General features: G+C 26.3%; 1 protein-coding gene across 1 annotated transcript; it reads left to right on the top strand.

Annotated features, from left to right (window-relative positions):
* The first annotated feature begins 1,181 nt into the window (after nt 1–1,181).
* On the top strand, nt 1,182–18,099 carry LOC136071999 (U3 small nucleolar RNA-associated protein 4 homolog). Its single transcript, XM_065819143.1, has 2 exons — nt 1,182–1,991; nt 16,845–18,099. Exons 1-2 carry the CDS (start codon nt 1,221–1,223, stop codon nt 18,042–18,044), a joined length of 1,971 nt encoding a protein of 656 aa, XP_065675215.1. The 5' UTR covers nt 1,182–1,220; the 3' UTR covers nt 18,045–18,099.
* Nucleotides 18,100–18,534: the final 435 nt, after the last annotated feature.

Raw genomic sequence — 18,534 nt, 5'->3', positions numbered from 1 at the left:
GTATGTTTAGCGTGCACTTTGTTTCAATAATTTACATAGGAGAGTGCATCACAAAAAACAGAGTTAATAATTTTAATGTGTTTTCCTACCTAAAAACCAAAACAATGGTCATCCTAATAACATTTGATCAGAGGTTGCATTTGTCAAAATGAATGATGCAATGTAAGCAATTAACCTGATTACGATGGTGTGTTGTAAATAGTTCCTTTTTTATTTGCATGTATCTATGAACTTTTTATCTACTATATATATATATATATATATATATATATATATATATATATATATATATATATATATATATATATATATATGTATATATATATATATATATATATATATATATATATATATATATATCAACTTGTTTCTTCTTTCTCTAGAGGTTATAACCACAAATAGCCTCCTCATCTGTAGTGGCTTTCTCGGCATTAGGGAGGTGATTTGTAAAAAAAAAAAAAAATCTATATATATTTTTTGTGTGTGTTAATTTACCTCCCCAAGGCCGAGAAGGCCACTACAGAAGAGGAGGCTACTTTATTGTGCTTATAACCCTCTCTCAACTCTATAACTCCGAAACACAAATTTTGGCGAACAAGATCGCTGCTCGCAGAAACAAACTGAGCGTGGTACTACCAGGGACATGGTGGGGATCGAACTTGGAACCTCTCGTTTATGAAGCAAGCACTCTACCACTACACCACTTCTGCTCTACTACTACATCACTACGGCATATATATATATATACATATACATACATATATATATATATATATATATACATATATATATACATACATATATATATATATATATATATATATATATATATATATATATATATATATATATATATATATATGTATATGTATATATGTATATATATATATACATATATACATATATATATATATATATATAATATATATATATATATATATATATATATATATATATATATACATACATACATATATTATGCTTATTTGTGTTTATTTTTAAAAGAAAGTTACTATATTTAATATAATACAGTTATTTGGCATAAATAAAAATATATAAAATAATTGTGTTTATTTTATTTAAGTATTTTTTATTGATTGGTTCATTATGTTATAGATTTTGTCAATACTTTAATTTTATCCCACCTGATTTTTTGCTTAGTTTTGTATTTGATTGTTTTAATGTATGTTTGTTTTCATTAATGTAAATTAATTTTAAGGATGTCAAATTACAAAGTTCACAGAGTAAGATTTGTTGATTATAAACCTAGATCAATCAATTGTGCAGCTTTTGATAATGACAGCAAATTTCCTAAAGTAGCATTTTCAAGAGAAGATGGTTCAATTGAAATCAGAGACCCTGTTTGTAATTGGACACTGATTAATACTATACCGGGTCAAGAGGGTCGCACTGTTGAACATTTGGCATGGTGTGATGGTAGGCTATTTTCTGGCGGAATGAATAGTGAAATTATTGAATGGAATCTTGAATTATTAAAACCACTTTATCAACAAGATTCATATGGCGGATCTGTATGGAGTTTGAAGTTTAGTTATTCAAAGAAAATTATTGCTGCAGGGTGTGAAGATGGAAGCATTCGTTTATTTGATGTTTTACGAAATGGTATAATGTATGATAGATGCTTAAACAAACAAGAACATCGCATTTTATCGCTATCATGGAGTCATGATGATCTATTGATTGCTGCTGGTGGTTTTGACAGCAAGATAAGAGTGTACAATGTTAAAAGTGGGCGTGTATCTGTGACAATGACAACTGACAACCTTAAATCAAATAGAACAATGGTGTGGTCTGTTAATTTTTTGAAAGATTCTACTATAATAACAGGTGACTCATTGGGGAACACACAGTTTTGGGATGGAATAACTGGGACATTGCTACAATCTTTTAAATCTCATCTTGCTGATGTATTGGCTGTTGCAATATCTAATGATGAGAAGATGGTTTTTACAACTGGAATTGATAGCAAGGTATTTAAATTTAATTTTTAAATTTTACTTCATGATTGATAGTGATTATTTATTTCATAACGATCTGGTCATGATATTTAACTGATCCTATATTAGGGCAGGCTAGGCTTAACTAACCTTTGAGATAAAAAACTCTGATAAAACTTCTAGTTTGATTGTGGGTAAGGGTAGGAGAATTATCGACCTTACAAGATAATCCTTTTAGTGGTAATAGCATAATAAAAATACTCACTTAGACCTGCTAATCAGGTTAATATCAGAAAAAGTATTTGGTTGTAAAAATTTGCTTCAAATTTTTAGTGGTTTTATATTTAAATAAGAAAATAGTATAAACTGCACCTCTATCTGATATTGCATGCCTATGTATATTATTTTTTATATTAATTTATAACTAATAATATTTTTATTAATAGTTTTTTTACTTCTTTTGCTGGGATTTCTTTTATTTCTAACAGGTTTTAAAGCTTAAGGGGCTGTCATTAATTACATCAACAAAAATAGAAAAGAGAAGCTGATTTTTTTTGACAAATGTTGAAAAGAGGGAGGGGGTCAAGACAAGTTGGCATTAACAATATTAATTTTCTAATAAAATTATTTATTTAAATAAAGGAAAATTAAGCAGCGTTTGTAATCCTGTGTTAGAAAAAAACTTGACAAATAAGAATTTTTTGAGAACTTAGGAATAGTTACTAAAAATGGATGACACTTAATGGAATGACGAGTAGCATAAGAACAAATTTTAGTTGATAGCACAAGAGGCACTAGCTCTTTAGAGCAGGGTCTATTATAGTATTCATAGAAAATAGAAAGAGAAGCAACATTACGACAATGTGGCAATGATTGAAGGTTGGTCACAATTGCAGGTCCAATTATGTTTATAATGCATTTTTGCACCTTGTTTAAAGAGGAAGAGCATCATTTGAAGATCTGCTCCAGGTATAGTAACAGTATTACATACTGTTATGGCTCCTCCATCACAAAAGGTTGCCGAACCCTTGTTTATACAATTGGTTTAACACATATTTTGTTATACTAAACTCTATTAGAAACAATTGGCATTCACTGTGAAATACTATTTTGATATTAGTTTTAGTAATCATTTTTACAACATGATACTTGAAAATTTCTTAGTTTTAGAAAACTATTTAATACCCTCGCTCATACTGACAATAAAACACGTTTTATTTTAAAAGTGATAAATTGTTATTGTAAAGCAGCAGTGAAACTATACTGAGAAGTTGTTTTGTCAACATAAAGAGCTTGTGTAAATATAAAACAACTTTCTGGTCATGCTGGCATGCTGGTCTTCTCCATAAGCTTGTTTCATATGGTGTATCTGGGAAAGTTTTTTAGATTATCAAATCGTTTCTTTCTAACTGTTTTATTAAAGTCATCCTCAAAGGCCAACACTCTTTTTTATTTCCAGTAACTTCTGGGGTACCTCAAGGTTCTATCTTTGGTCCTGTTTTGTTTCTTATGTACAATAATGATCTTCCCGACAACCTTACATCTAAAGTAGCTCTTTTTGCTGATGACTCAACTTTATAGTCCTGTCTTGACAAAATAGTCTTCTTTTTTCAATCACTTAGAACAGACAGCTGATCTTGAATCTGATCTCACTTCTGTAACAGATTGGGGCTCACAGTGGCTTGTAAATTTTAACTTTAACAAAACTCAATTATTTACTGCAAGCAACAATTGTAGTACTGTCGACATTCCTATATTAATGAATAGCAACCCACTCACTGAATCCTCTTCTTTATGTCTTCTTGGATTATCACTTACTACTGACCTTTCATGGAAACCATATATACAATCGATTGCTAATTTAGCATCTGCTAAGGTTGCTTCTCTTTATTGTGCTTGCCATTTTTTCTCTCCTGATTCCATTCTCTATCTCTACAAATCTATTATTTGTCCCTGTATGGAATATTGTTGTCATATTTGGGCTGGTTCTTCTAATGATGCTTTTCTCTTCTAGACAAAGTTTAAAAACGCATTGTAAATGTAATTGAACTCGGTCTATCTGCTAAGCTTGAGCTTCTTTCCCACTGTCGTAAAGTTGTATCTCTTTCTCTTTTCTACAAATACTACCATGGTTGCTGCTTAAAGGAGCTATCATCTCTAGTTTTATCAACTAAAACTCATCCTTGCTTGACTCGTCATTCATCAAAGTCTCATTTTTTTACTGTGTCTGTCTCTGCATGCTCCAAAAACTTTTATTCATCTAGTTTTTTTTCCCGCACCTCAACACTATGAAAATTTCTCTCATCTTCATGTTTTCCATGCAAAAGTTATGTTGCTTGTTGAATTGTCAGCCTTTTTTTTTATTTACTATTTTCTTCAGGATATATTTTTTGCCACGTTGACAGATTACAAATTTATTATTAGTGATTTAAATTAATTTAGGTACAAACTTGTTATTATTAATTATAGGTGCATCTACATAATCTCATACAATTGATTTATTTGCTTTAAATTTTCTTTAGTGTTATGTTATTTATATTATTTAATTCTTGTTTGTTAAATGACATTTTAGAAATATATATTATCAATACAGTTATTTATTTAGAAAAAAATTTATGCGCATTTGATACTTATGAATATCAATAATTAGTACTTAGTTACTTGGTTAATTAAATTTTTTTGGTTCAAAAGAATTCATTTTGATATAAACTTTGAGTTTTTATAGATTTTTCAAAAAGTAAATTCTTATATTGGTAATATTTTGTGATTCTAAAAATAACATTTAATTGCAAATGTTTTGGTATATAGAGATGTTAAATTTTAACATTTCTATCCATTAGCAAACAAATTTTCAAAATAAATTTCAAAATGTCGTTTAGCAAAAGTGTTTGTTTTGCTAATACTACATCTGAAAGCCCTAATTTGGTTTGTAGTAAAAAAGAATTATTTTGAAATTTTATTTTGCAAAATGCTATATTTTAGTTTTGAATGTTTTGTTTGAAATTTCGGTATGAAAAAAGTTAATTTCTCGTTATATATATCTTTTTTTTTTTTTTTTTTATCTATATCCTAACGTCTCTTTTATGTAATTTTAGATATTTTAAAATAAAAAAGTTTCAAAACTCTTAAAGTGAAAATGCTTAATTTAAAACTACTGAACGCAAAATACAAGCTGCGTAACCCTTTTTAACAAGGCCTATCAAAGTTTTTTTTTTTTTTGACAAATTTAGTTTTATTACTTTATCTCTAAACCCTTCAATAAAATTTGTAAAAAAATAAAAATGAAATCAAGCTTTGCTGGGAAGTGCGTGCGGTCGCTCACCTTGTTTTTCCACATTTAAAGTAATTTTTTAGACAATTTGACCATGTTTTTATATAGTAAGCATTTTAAGAATTTGCAGCAAAATTAACATATAAAAAGCTACAGAGAATAAAACAGCAATACTTGAAGAAAGAAAATGAATACTATACAAATTGGAATATATAAAAAAAAAACTAATATTTTACTGTTTTTGTTTTCTTTTTTTTTAAGTACATTTGTTATTTTTCACTGCAAAAATTAATACAAAAGAATATAAAGAAAACAAAAACATTTTTTGATATACAATTTATTCACGACTTTTTCAGTATATTAATCAAATACTTTGTTATTTACGCTACAAATAAGGACAATTTTAAAATTTGTTTTTCAAATGTTTTTGCTAAATTTTACTGTTTTTGTCAATGCACAGGAAAGAGAGAAACCTAATTGCTATTTATTTGGAATATATATATATTTTAATTTTTTAACAAGCTTTTAATGTAAAGTAATAAAAAGTCATTAATACTAAAGGTGTACCGGATATTTTTGCCGGATATACTGGATAATCAACTTTTCTCAAGTTCTATAAATGTTTATGAAGTAAAAACAAGTTTCGCCATTCCACATTAAATAGTGTTTAAAAAAATAAAATCAATAAAAAACTGGTATAACACAGGTATATGCGTTAATAATGTATAAAGATAAATCATTTTTATAACCAAATTTTTGTTTTATTTAATTACTATTTTCTATACTTCGTCAGCACATATACCATGTTATACGGTTTTTCACTGATTTTTTAAGTAAGTAAGATCTTGAATACTATTTATTGTTGACTGGCAAAACTTATTTTTTCTTCATAAACACTTATAGAACTTTAGAAAAGTTCACTATCCAACAAAAATATCCGGTACACCTCTAATTAATACTAATGTTCAAATATAAAATGGTTTTTTGTTTTTACTACCCCACATTGAAATAGTCTGCACTTTAGTTGTATTATCTAAATTGTGCATTTAAACCCGATAGTTTATTTCATGATGAACTATTGTTATTGATGTTGCCCCAAAAGATTGTGGGCCAGTGCTTTATAATTTACTGAACTTTTTAAACGAAACTTTTAGGAGCCTATATAAAACATTTTTTTTAAGTTTTTAAATACATTTTTTCAAGCAGAGCAATTGTTATGTTCATTATCTTTAGTAATTTGTCTAAACGTTAAAAATTGGGCAATGTAAAAGAAACAATATCAGACAGGCATCAAGTATTGTAAATATATTTAAAAAGTAACCATGGTATTCTTTTATTTAATTTCTGTCATTACAAAATTTATTAATTAAATAATATGTTTTACAAATAAATAGCAATTTATTTTTTGATTTTCCTATTATGTAAGTATTGAGAAAAAACATCTAATATAGCAAAAACATTTTCAAAAACTAAAAAACATGAAAACGTATAAACGTAAGAAAAAAAATAAACAAAGTTTCTCATAGTTCTAGAGTACATAGCAAGTTAGTTTCATAAAAATCGTGATTAAATTGCATATCAAAACTTTCAATTGTTGTTATAAAATTATAAATTTGTTTTTATAAAATTTAATGTTTTTTTCCTCGAATTGTATTAAGTTCTGTTGCTAAAAATAACAACCATCCTTTAAAAAAATACTAAAGTTGTATAAAAATTTTATAAAAAAATTTTTCTTTTAAAATTTTACTTTTTTTAATTATTAAATTTTTCTAGTTTATTTAATTAAAATTTGATATTTCGTTACAATCTTTTTTCCTTTCTTTAGTATTGGTTTTTTTTTTCTCAGTAGATAAGCTTAGCTTTTTGCCGGAAATTATTGAAACGCTTTAAAAGTTAAAAAAGCAAACTGCCCTGGTCAGTGTTTAAAAAATTGTCTTAAATGCAGAAGACATGCGATTGCACTTGCTTCCCGGAAGGCTTGTAAAGTAGTTTTTGTTAGATGCAACGTTGCTTTTGTTTTGTTTTAGTAAAAACTTTGAATTTCGTCTTATACAACTCTGAATTTATTTTTCAAATTTTTGTTTTTTTTTTCACTTTGGTTTTCAGAAAAATCACAGAGCATAATAAACTCAAAGCTACATAACTCATTTTTTAATTTAATTAAAAAAGCTGCTTGACTTTTTGCAATGTAAGAATGAAGAGTAATTATTTATCTGTCTGAGTTTTAATGAAACTTCTTGTGGTTATAGTTTCGCTTACTAGTTCAGATTTGTCTGTTTACTTCCATTGTTTGTAATCTATACATAAATAGTCATCAATAACATTTAGAGATTATAACTTATTTTCAAAATAATGTCTTATACCGCATTATATAATGATATAACTTTGGATGGATACACCATCCATCTAAAGTGTTATATAATGCAACTCTTGTTAGCTCTACTACAAACAGCATATCAATAGGTTCATGAAAATCCTTTGATAGTTTAATTGCATTAATCATTAACTTAATATTTTGATGGTAGATGCACATACACACTGTAAGTGTACCTGATGCTCTAACTGTAATGCATTATTTTGGACGATATCATCAAAAGTTAGAAAATCAAGTTTTTACATCTGGATAACTATTTTTAAACTTAACATAGTAATCAAATGCTTTTGCATGTAAGATCTTTTTTTTCCAATCATTTGTCTGCTATTTTCATCGTTACAATAAAATTCTAAAATTCTTAAATTTTTTTACAAAGTAAAGGGTCAGCTTATTATACAAACAAAAGACTTTGTGGAAAGCCATCTCTGATTTTCCTGATTTTTTCATATTATGTGCATTATGTAGAAAAATCAAATTTGAACTATAATGAATGTCTCTAAATAGTAACTTTTTCTTTATTTGTGCCCCTATCTACTAAATATTTTTCTTTTTGTTTAGAAATAACTAATAATTGGTTGCACCCTTCACATTTTTTTTTTTTTTTTTTTTAGATTATTCACCTCCCCAAGGTCCGAGGGGGGCCACTACAGTCGAAGAGGCTACTCATTTTTTTGTGTTTTTATTTTTTAGTTGTTATTTGTGGTGCAACCCTCTCTCAACTCTTTAACTCCGAAACACGAACCTTGCCGAGCAAGGCCGCTGCGCGGAGAAACTAAGTTGATATATGTCAGCAGGCAGGTAAGTTGACATGTCAGCAGGCAGGTTAAAGAGGCATCGGTTTTCAATAACACACTGTTGATAATTGAAAAATAGTTTTATTTAAAAATGCTGGCATTTTTGGTTTAAACATAACAAATTTATGTTTGCATTTTTAGATACTTGAATCTAATCGTCTTATGTGCTGTTAATCTTAGATCAAAATAAAATGTTAGAAAATTTACAAGCATCTAAAAATGGCTAAAAATTGGACTTTTCGGGTGAATGGACAATATGCTCTTATTTCAGTTCTAAACTGCAACAAGCAGCTTATATTTTGCCCATTTATTACAGGCAGTAGTAGCTAATTTGAAAACTTATCTGTAAAGACTTGTTGATGAATAGAAAAATGCTGCAGTTAACTTCATTTTGGCATATTTTAACAATTTTCAGATTTTTTCTAAAGATGAGGTTATAATTTTTCTCTGATTAAAATTAATAAAAAAATCTTTTTTTAAGAGAGAACATAGTTTTAGAAAAAATAAGACACTTGTTTTAGGTGAGAAAATTTTTTTTAGGCCCTAAAGTAGTTGTTTGACTATCTGTAAGTCAAGGGGGCCACTGTGTTTATAAGGCTTTAATTTCTAAACCATTGTACTTGAATGTCCAAAGCTTCAAATTTAACCTATCTACATAATGCCTATAATAATATGTAAAAATCAAGAAAATCAGAGATGGTGTCCTACAAAGTTTTCTTTAAATTGGTTAAAATATAATTAACTGACCCTAGATAAATCGCCATTTATTTGCAGCAATTTGCTTTACATCTGCTCCATATAAAATTCAATTACTAGACCAAGAAGTTTCAACTTTCTTGTTAGACCAAGAAGTTTCAACATTCTTGTTAGACCAAGAAGTTTCAACTTTCTTGTTAGACCAAGAAGTTGAAACCAATGTTTGTAGTTGAATTTTTTAATTGCGATCAGAACTTAACATTTTTTGATTAGAGCTTAAAATTTGATTTTTCTTATAAGTATATCTTTGTTATTTCCTTTATTTAACTTCTTTACATAATTTATTGAGAGAATCTTCTTGACTTAACCTAACAGGATCTATATCTAAAGTTCTTGGAATTCTTAATTTTACCATTTGTTGAACTTGTAATTGTTTTTTTTTACCAAGAGCAACTCTTGAGTGACTAGTCACAGCATGCATTTAAAAGGGCTTATACTCATAGAAGTCAAAGAATTAAGATTTCTTTTGAAAACACGTTTATATTAAGTTCATTATCATCATCTTCATAAGTCTGGCGGGAAATTAGTTCTCTTGGTCTATCTTTAAATGGCATTACTTTTCTTATTATCTTACATGAAGGGATAACATTAAAACTAATGTTTTTCAATTTTTCAGCCAGTTAAAGATTAATTTCATTATATCCTTTTAAAAACACGAATGATAATGAAAACTTTAAATATCAAGCATATATGCTTCAGTGTTAATATTTTACAAATATATCTCTCTACTTATAATTTCAAAGCTATAGTTTTTCAATCAATTTTGTAAATTGATAATCTTTAGCAATTGAACATAAACTTTGTATAAAATTAAGTATAAGATTTTTAAAATTTTCTTTGTATAAAATCTTTAAATTGAAATGCAAGTTTATATACAAGAACCTGGGAAACCTGAACATTGCACATCTTTAAAAAAAAAAAAATTTAATTACTTAATAGCAACTTTTTGTTAATTTTTATGTTTATTTTTATAAAACTTTCAATGCAAATAATTCAGATTTAAAAAAGAAAACCTTTGCAGTTTTTTTATCATGGAGTTTATTACATAACCATAGGACCATATACAGCGTAGTTAAGGAGAGATCCGAACAAATTGCATTTTTCTAAAAATAAAAATTTACGTTTTTAAACTTCAATATTTTGTGTTTTCTGCTTATTTTCGACTATTAGTGTTATATTTTTTATATAATTTATTATTTTTTTATAAATCTTTTTTGAACCTAAGTATCAAACAAAACAAAACTACCACTAAAGTACATAAAACGCATCGGAGCTCGATAAAGAGATGCAACCTTAGCAGATGCTAATTTTGCAACAGATTTGATATATGGTTTCCAAGAAAGATCAAAAGTAAGAGTTAATCCTAGAAGATAAAGGGTAGATGACTCATCGAGTACATTACCGCTCATAAATATAGGATGATCTAGATTATTGCAATAATGATTGGCTGAGAAAAATTAGGTTTTATCTGAAGTTAAGTTCACCAGCCACTGTGAGCCTCATGCTGTAGCAGAAGTGAGATCCTTTTCAAGTCCTAATGCCCTCTCCAAGCAATCAGAGAGTGTTGGCTTCTTATCGAGACAACAATAAATGGTAGTATCATTAGCGAACAATGCCATCTTAGATGTAAGAATATCTGAGAGAGTATAGGGCCAAGAATGGAACCTTGAGGAACCCCTGAAGTTGCAGAATATGAAGGAGAGTGCTGTCCATTTAGGACAACTTTTATACTACGATTAATAAGGAAGGATTCAATAATCTTAAAGATCCGATACACCATAAGAAGAAATACCATAATCATATCGTTACCCGATACACCATAAGAAGAAAGCTTATGAAGAAGACCAGCATGCCAAATTTTATCAAATGCTTTAGAAATGTCAAGAGCGATAGCCTTAAGCTCTCCACATATATCTAATGCACAATAAAACCTATTGGTCATTACTGTTAGCAAATCAGCTGTAGAACGAGAAGATCGAAATCTATATTAATGATCAAAAAGTAAGTTATTAAATTCAAGATGAGAGATTAAGTGTTTGTTAAAGATTCAAAAATCTTGCTTAGGATAGGAAGAAGACTAATGGAACGGTAGTTAAACAAGTCAGTTTGCTCTCCAAAGTTTTTGAAAATAGGGATAACAGATGCGGCTTTCCAGCACGCTGGAAAACAAGACTCTGGTAAGCACTTGTTAAATAGTTTTGAAAGGATAGATGACAGCTCTGGAGGAGAACACTTCTGCAAGACTGTGAGATGTGGAAAAACAAATTTGCTCATCTTATAAAAAATATATATATATATCTATATATATATATCTATATATATATATCTATATATATATATATATATATATATATCTATATATATATAATATATATATATATATATATATATATATATATATATATATATATATATATATATATATATATATATATATATATATATATATATATATATATATATATATATATATATAGATATAGATATAGATATAGATATAGATATAGATATAGATATAGATATAGATATAGATATAGATATAGATATAGATATAGATATATATATATATATATATATCTATATATATATATATATATATATATATATATATATATATATATATATATATATATATATATATATATATATATATGTATTACTATTATATAAAAGACCACAGTTATAAAACAAAAACTAGTTTGTCGCAACACTATTTTTCAAAGTCGATAGAGTTAGTTTTAATTTTGAAGCTCTTGACATTTTTAGAATTAACGATGTCAGACGGTATGTTATTCCAAATATTAACAACCCTGAGCAAGAAAGAGTATTTACGAACATCAAGTTTACACTTTAGTTTGGATAGTTTGAATTTGTGACCTGGAGTGTTAATATAGTTGTTTATTAAAAAAAAACTTGATTTATTTAGTCAAACTAAATTGGTCAGAATTTTTTAACATCTTGACTTGCTTAAGACAACGAATTTCTAGTAGTTCCAAACCAAGAATTATAAATCTATTAAAGTATGAAAAGTTATTTAGGTCAGCTATTCTCTTGGTAAAATGTCTTTGCACTGCTTTGTTCATTTCATTGCGGTTTGCAACCTAACCAAAAAGCAATATTCTAAAATCGGTCTTATGTAGGTAGTGTAGGCTTTTACAATAACACATGGATCACGACTTTTAAAAAACTTAAGGATTAAATATCCTCAAATGTTTGATGCACAGACGACATTTGAAATATGATTATTGTAATTTAAGTAAGAATCCATTGTCACACCAAGATCTTTTGGGTTTGTAGACCAATTTAATTTATGATCTCCTAATTGATAATTGTAATTTATATCTTTAAATGAACTAGGTGGCATTCCTTTACAAAAGGAAGTAGGATATATATATATATATATATATATATATATATATATATATATATATATATATATATATATATATATATGTCTCAGCAGGAATGGCAAGCCATTGCATCTAACACACCCGTTTAAGTCAGTTTACACAGGCAAAAATAAAGCCCGTGCAAAATACAATTTTATTTTAAATACCAAAATTTAAATTTTTTGGTTGGGTATTTTACTTTACGTAAACAAAAATAATAAAAGTGCATTTAAAATAAAAAGTTGCTTAAATAAGTATTACATTCGCAAAAAAAAAAAAAAGTTTATTTGTTAATACATATTTGTGAGTGTCTCAAAGGTAAAAGAGTCATTATTAAAAATTCTTTTTTAATGTTTTGACAAAAAATGTTTTGACAAATGTTTTTGACAAAAAATGTTTTGACAAAAAATTTTGAAAAATTCTTTTTTAATGTTTTGACAAAAAAAAAAATTCTAAATAAACTTGAAAAGTTTCAAATATGCACTATAAGAATTCAATTTAAAAAAATATTAAAAAATATTGTAAAAATAAAGCAGCAAAAAAAAAGAGCTTTGATAGTAAAAAGCTTGATTTGAATTTTTAGTTTTATATTTTTAATTAAAATTTTTTAAAAATAAGACATAAAATTTAACCTACTATTTATTCTAAAAATAAAAGAACTTTTTAATATGCAATTTTTTTATAGTTGCGTATTTTCATACTCAGTTATATGCAAAATAACGTATGTACATATAAATTTAGTATGTAAAATATGACTTAATTAAAGTGAAAATAATAGATACAACATATTTTTAATAACTTAAATAAAATCTTATTTCATCAAAAGTTAAATTTCAAAACAAGTTTTAAAAGTTTTAAAAATTTCAAAACAAGTTTAAAATTAAACTACATAACACCAAAACAATTTTATCGAATTCACTCATTTAAGTTTTAATTACAAAATTTTTTTCTTATAATTACTCCCTCTCTAGCTTGGAGGTATTACAAATACTTATTTTCTCACCTGAAGCTATTTCAGTGCAATTTTTAAAACTTTTCAAATTAAAAGAAAAAAAATCACAAAGAAGAAAAGTGACAAATGAACTTTTATATATAAAAAAAAAGGAAGAAACACAAAACAAAAAATTATTTATATAATCAATACTTTAAAAAAAAAATCTAAATATTTACTAAAATAGAGTTTAAAAAAATTGTTCAAATGCAAAAAATGTTCTTTTTTTTACGATACTTAAATAAGTAAATATCAAAAAATCTTGCTGACAATTATTTCTCTAACTTATTTATGATATGATGCAAAACAGTGTAACTAAAAAAACTAAAGCATCAATCGCATTAGCAATAAATTTGTAAAAATTTTAATAAAAATCACAATATTTTTTATTCTTGACATTGTAGTCTTACTACATTTTCAAAAGATTTAATTTACAATTAAAACTCTGGTAAATAAATTTAAAAACTGAAGACAATACAGAGAAAAATTAACAGACAATTAAACTTGTTACAAACCAATTAAAAATTGTATTACAAATTATGACAAAATAAACTTCCTAATATTAAAATATTAATAATAATAATAATAATAATAATAATATAGTAAGTTAGATAGATAAATTTATAATATAATGAGATGTTTGTTTATTTAAAGAAGGATTTTCCCATTTAATATGAAGTGCTTCTTTTATTTTTAATTTGTTAATGGTAGAGGCAGTATCTAAAATCTGAAAGCAATCATAATTAGTTAGTGTTTTACAATTAATGGATAAATTTAAATGTTTAAAAATATGCGATTGCTTGTCACTTGTAAGTTGCTCATTTATCCGACAACGTTAGATTTAAGCATCTTAGGAAGTGGATCTTTTATGCAAAAATTGTTTTTTAGTTTATCAGTTGTGAATATAAATTTGATTATTACATTTTTACAATACTTTTTAATAATTTTATCAATTTTAGTTTTAGTGAAATTTGAGTAAAATCCAATAAATGGAAGCTTAAAATATCTTATATTAGTATTATCAACAGTATTTATAACAGGTGGATTAATTTTCTTTTCAACATATAATTTAATTTCAGTGTCATTAACTTTTTGCGGAAATTAGTTATTTTTTAAAACTATAGGAAGATTTTTTATATCCTTATCAAATCCAAACCACGTGTTGTTAATTTTATATGTTCGATCAATCAAGCAACGTATAAGACCAGTTTTGTAACATGAAGGGACAAAACTAAAGAAATTTTGTAAAAGACCTGTGTATGTTTTTTTGTGATAAACAGATGTAGAGAGTGAATTAGACTTATTAATAAGAACATCCAAAAATGGAATTTAGTTGTCTTTTTCTTTTTCCATAGTAAATCTTAAGTTTTTGTGTTGTCTATTGAGATGTTAAAAGAATTCTTGTGCTTCAAACTCTGAATTAAAAATTGCTATTATGTCATCCGCATAACATTTATAAAAAATCGGTATGGAGGATGAGCAATTATTAACCCAGGTTTGTTCATGAAAACCGATAAACATATTAGCTAAAATTGGTGTCAAAGGAGAACCCATTGCAACGCCATCTAATTGATCATAAAATTTTCCGTTAAATAATAAATCAGAACCTGACGTTGAAATTTGAAGTAATTTTTTGAAATAAGTTTTAGAAAAATATTTTGAGCGAGTTTCATCTTTAAAAATCAATTGTGTTGCTATATTTATAGTTTCATTAAGTGGAATGTTAGTAAATAAGTTTTCAACATCATAAAAAACTATAAATTTAAGTTACGTCAACTTGTTTTAAATCTTCAACGAATGAAAATGAGTCAAAAGTGGTATAATGTTTTGGTAAATATGGAGATAATAAATCTGAAAGATGTTTAGCAAGTTTATAATTATATGTGCCAATTGTTAAAATAATTGGTCGAAAAGATGGTAGAGAAGAATCTTTACTAAGTTTGTGCATCTTAGGTAGAGCACAAATTCTTGCTGTTTGTGAACCAACAGAATAAATTTTATTGTAAATGTCTTTTTCAAAACATTTAAGTTTTTTAAGTTTTCTAAGAAACCCTTGTAAAGATACTTCTCTTTTTATAGTTGGATCATCTTTTAATTCTTTAAATTTAGTTTTATCACTTATAATATTATTAAGAGAATTTATATAGTCAACTTTATTTAGAACAATTATACCATTCCCTTTGTCTGGTCTTGTTACTACGATGTTTTCATTCTTCCTGAGTCTTTTTATTATTTTGTGTTTTCTCAGACAACCTTCAGACAGTGTATATTTGTAAACATAATTATTTGCTAAATGTGAAAGTTCACTTTTAACTTGAGGTTCCGAATCCTTGTTTCTAAGTTGGGTGTTGAGAAATTGTGCAACGCTATCAAATTGAGCAAAAACGTCTGTCTTTTTTTTAAATGCTGGTGGTAAAGCAAAGTTAAGACCATTATTCAATAAATCCAGTTCATGGTGTTGTAAAGTGTATGAAGACATGTTTTGTACGAAGTTTTTATTTTTATAAAGAATGCTAGTAAATTTAGTGAGTGAACATAATTTTTTCTCGTGGGTTTTTATAATTGATTGTTCTTTTTTCATTACATTATTTTTAATAACCTTTATTAAAAAATACCATTGTAAGGTTGAACAATTATTTCTTACTTAGCACTTTATTTCATTTAATTCTTTTTGCAATAATTTTTGTTCGTTTGATCTTTTATGTAACGCACTTTTGAGTAACCTTCTTTTTATCGACATTATATCATTGTGGTTTGCATGAGGTATGTTAAATCCTAAATACTTTAGGTATACTTTAAATAGCTTGCAGTTTTTAAGAAAGTTTATGTCCAAACGGGCTTTGTTACTTTTGTCAAGAATAAAAAATATTTTGATTTTTATTAAAATTGTTACAAATATATATATATATATATATATATATATATATATATATATATATATATATATATATATATATATATATATATATATATATATATATATATCCATGTGTGTGTCTATATACTAGAATTAGTTTTGTTAAAAAGGATTATTGATATATTTATATGTCCAAACAAAAATAATCATAAGTAAATGGTTATTTAGAATATTATGTAAAAAGTTGATTTTCACTTCAATGAAAACAAAAAAGTTTGTAAATTTTGTGAATGTAAAATATAACTAATAAAGTAATAACCAATTAAAAATATTTATAAGTTTATTTATAAGTTTTATATAAATAGCAAATAATTTTCAAGATTTTTAGATTCAATTATTAAAATATATTTTTAAGTTTTTAAGTATTTACCAAAAAATTTTTTCTTTTTAATAGATTGTTCAATTTGTTTTATTACAAAATGAACATAAGTCATCCTGGATTCAAACGAAACATGTTCGTGCAACTCAACATGATACAAGGAGTCTTGCCATTTGTTCAGAGCCTTATAATTGTCTCGTTTCTGGAGGAATTGATCCAAGATTTGTTGTTCATTCTCTTAATGATTTTTTGTTAGAAAAATGTGTTTTTTATCCATGTTTACCTCAATCTAGTGTGTGTCAGTTGGCACCTAATGGAAATCTTTTGTTGTTTCGTGAACAACAAAAGTTGAATATTTGGAAAATGAATCATATCAACAATAATGATCGTGTTATGCCAAAAAAGTTGTTTGAGATAAGGGCAAATGGTCATGACCATTTAATTTGTTCTGCGATATCACACAATGGATCTTATGTTGCTTACTCCAGTTTAGAAAAATCACAGCTGTTTATGTTAAATGTTGAATCATCAGAAGGACCTTCTGTTCAGAAAATTAAACTAAGATTATGTCCTGCAATAGTTATGTGTTTCTCTAATAGCGAAAAATTACTCATAACTGTCAATAAGTCAATCAATATTACCCATATTAATTCATTTAAAACTGAGTTAATAGAACTAGATAAAGGTATAGACCTTCCCTTCAGGCACATTGTTATAAGCAAAAATGATGAATATGTTTGCATTGTTGATTCAAAATCTAAATGTCTAATATTTTCTTTGCAAGAGAGAAAATATATTACATCTTTACCAACTCTTTCTGGTCATGTTACTTGTTTGAATTTTCACCCTAAAACAAATAATTTGTTTGTATGTACAAGTGATATGTTCTTGTATGAATTTAATATTCAAGAAGATATGTTTATGCCATGGTTATTTGATTTCAATAAAACTAAGTTACTTACTGCAAGGAAAAAAAATGAAGAAATACAAACTATAACTTTTCCTCCAAAAAATTACGACCAGATTATTCTTCAATTAAGGAACTACATTGTAAAAATTAACTATGGTACAAAAATACTTTTTCCAGATGATGAGGCAGCATCACAACCAAAAAAAAGTAGACAGAAAGGTGTATATAAAACTATACGTGGTTTTAAAGATATAATGTTTTTTGAATTCAATTCACTCAATGAGTTGGTTATTGTTGAACGGCCATTCAAAACCATTTTAAAGTCTTTACCTGATCCACTGAACATTAAGAAGTTTGGCACTTAAAAGTTCTTTAAATTGTATAATATTAAAATTAAAAATAATGTCTAACAATTTGTTATTTTTGAATTATTTGTTCTAACTTTTAGTGTATCCATAGAAGGTGCAAAACTTATTAGTGTTCAAAATAATTACCATTCAGACATCCTAACTTTTTCTATGTTTGTCAATGAAGGGTGTCAATTAAGGGTGTCTTGCAAAAAATCAAGTTAATCAAATATAACCCTAGCTTTTACTTGCACCTCAGCACCTTTTTATTTGCACTATAAAATTATCTTATTAATATTATTTTAAACCAAATTTGTTCATTCAGAAAAATGAGAAAGTATTTTTTCTTAAAGTTTTATTTGTTTATTCAAAAAAAACTTCATAATGGTTAAAAAATAAAAATTTGTTAAAAAGCTTTTTGCAGTTCTCAGCTACATTCAGTGGTTCAATATTGTAGCATGATTTAGTTAACAAGAAACATTACCAATGATTTCGTTAAAAAGAAACA

This window comes from Hydra vulgaris, chromosome 15 (genome assembly GCF_038396675.1).
Source record: "Hydra vulgaris chromosome 15, alternate assembly HydraT2T_AEP".
NCBI classification, from domain to species: domain Eukaryota; kingdom Metazoa; phylum Cnidaria; class Hydrozoa; order Anthoathecata; family Hydridae; genus Hydra; species Hydra vulgaris.
Note: the sequence above shows the minus strand (reverse complement) of the source record. Positions and strands in the feature narration are given on the sequence as shown.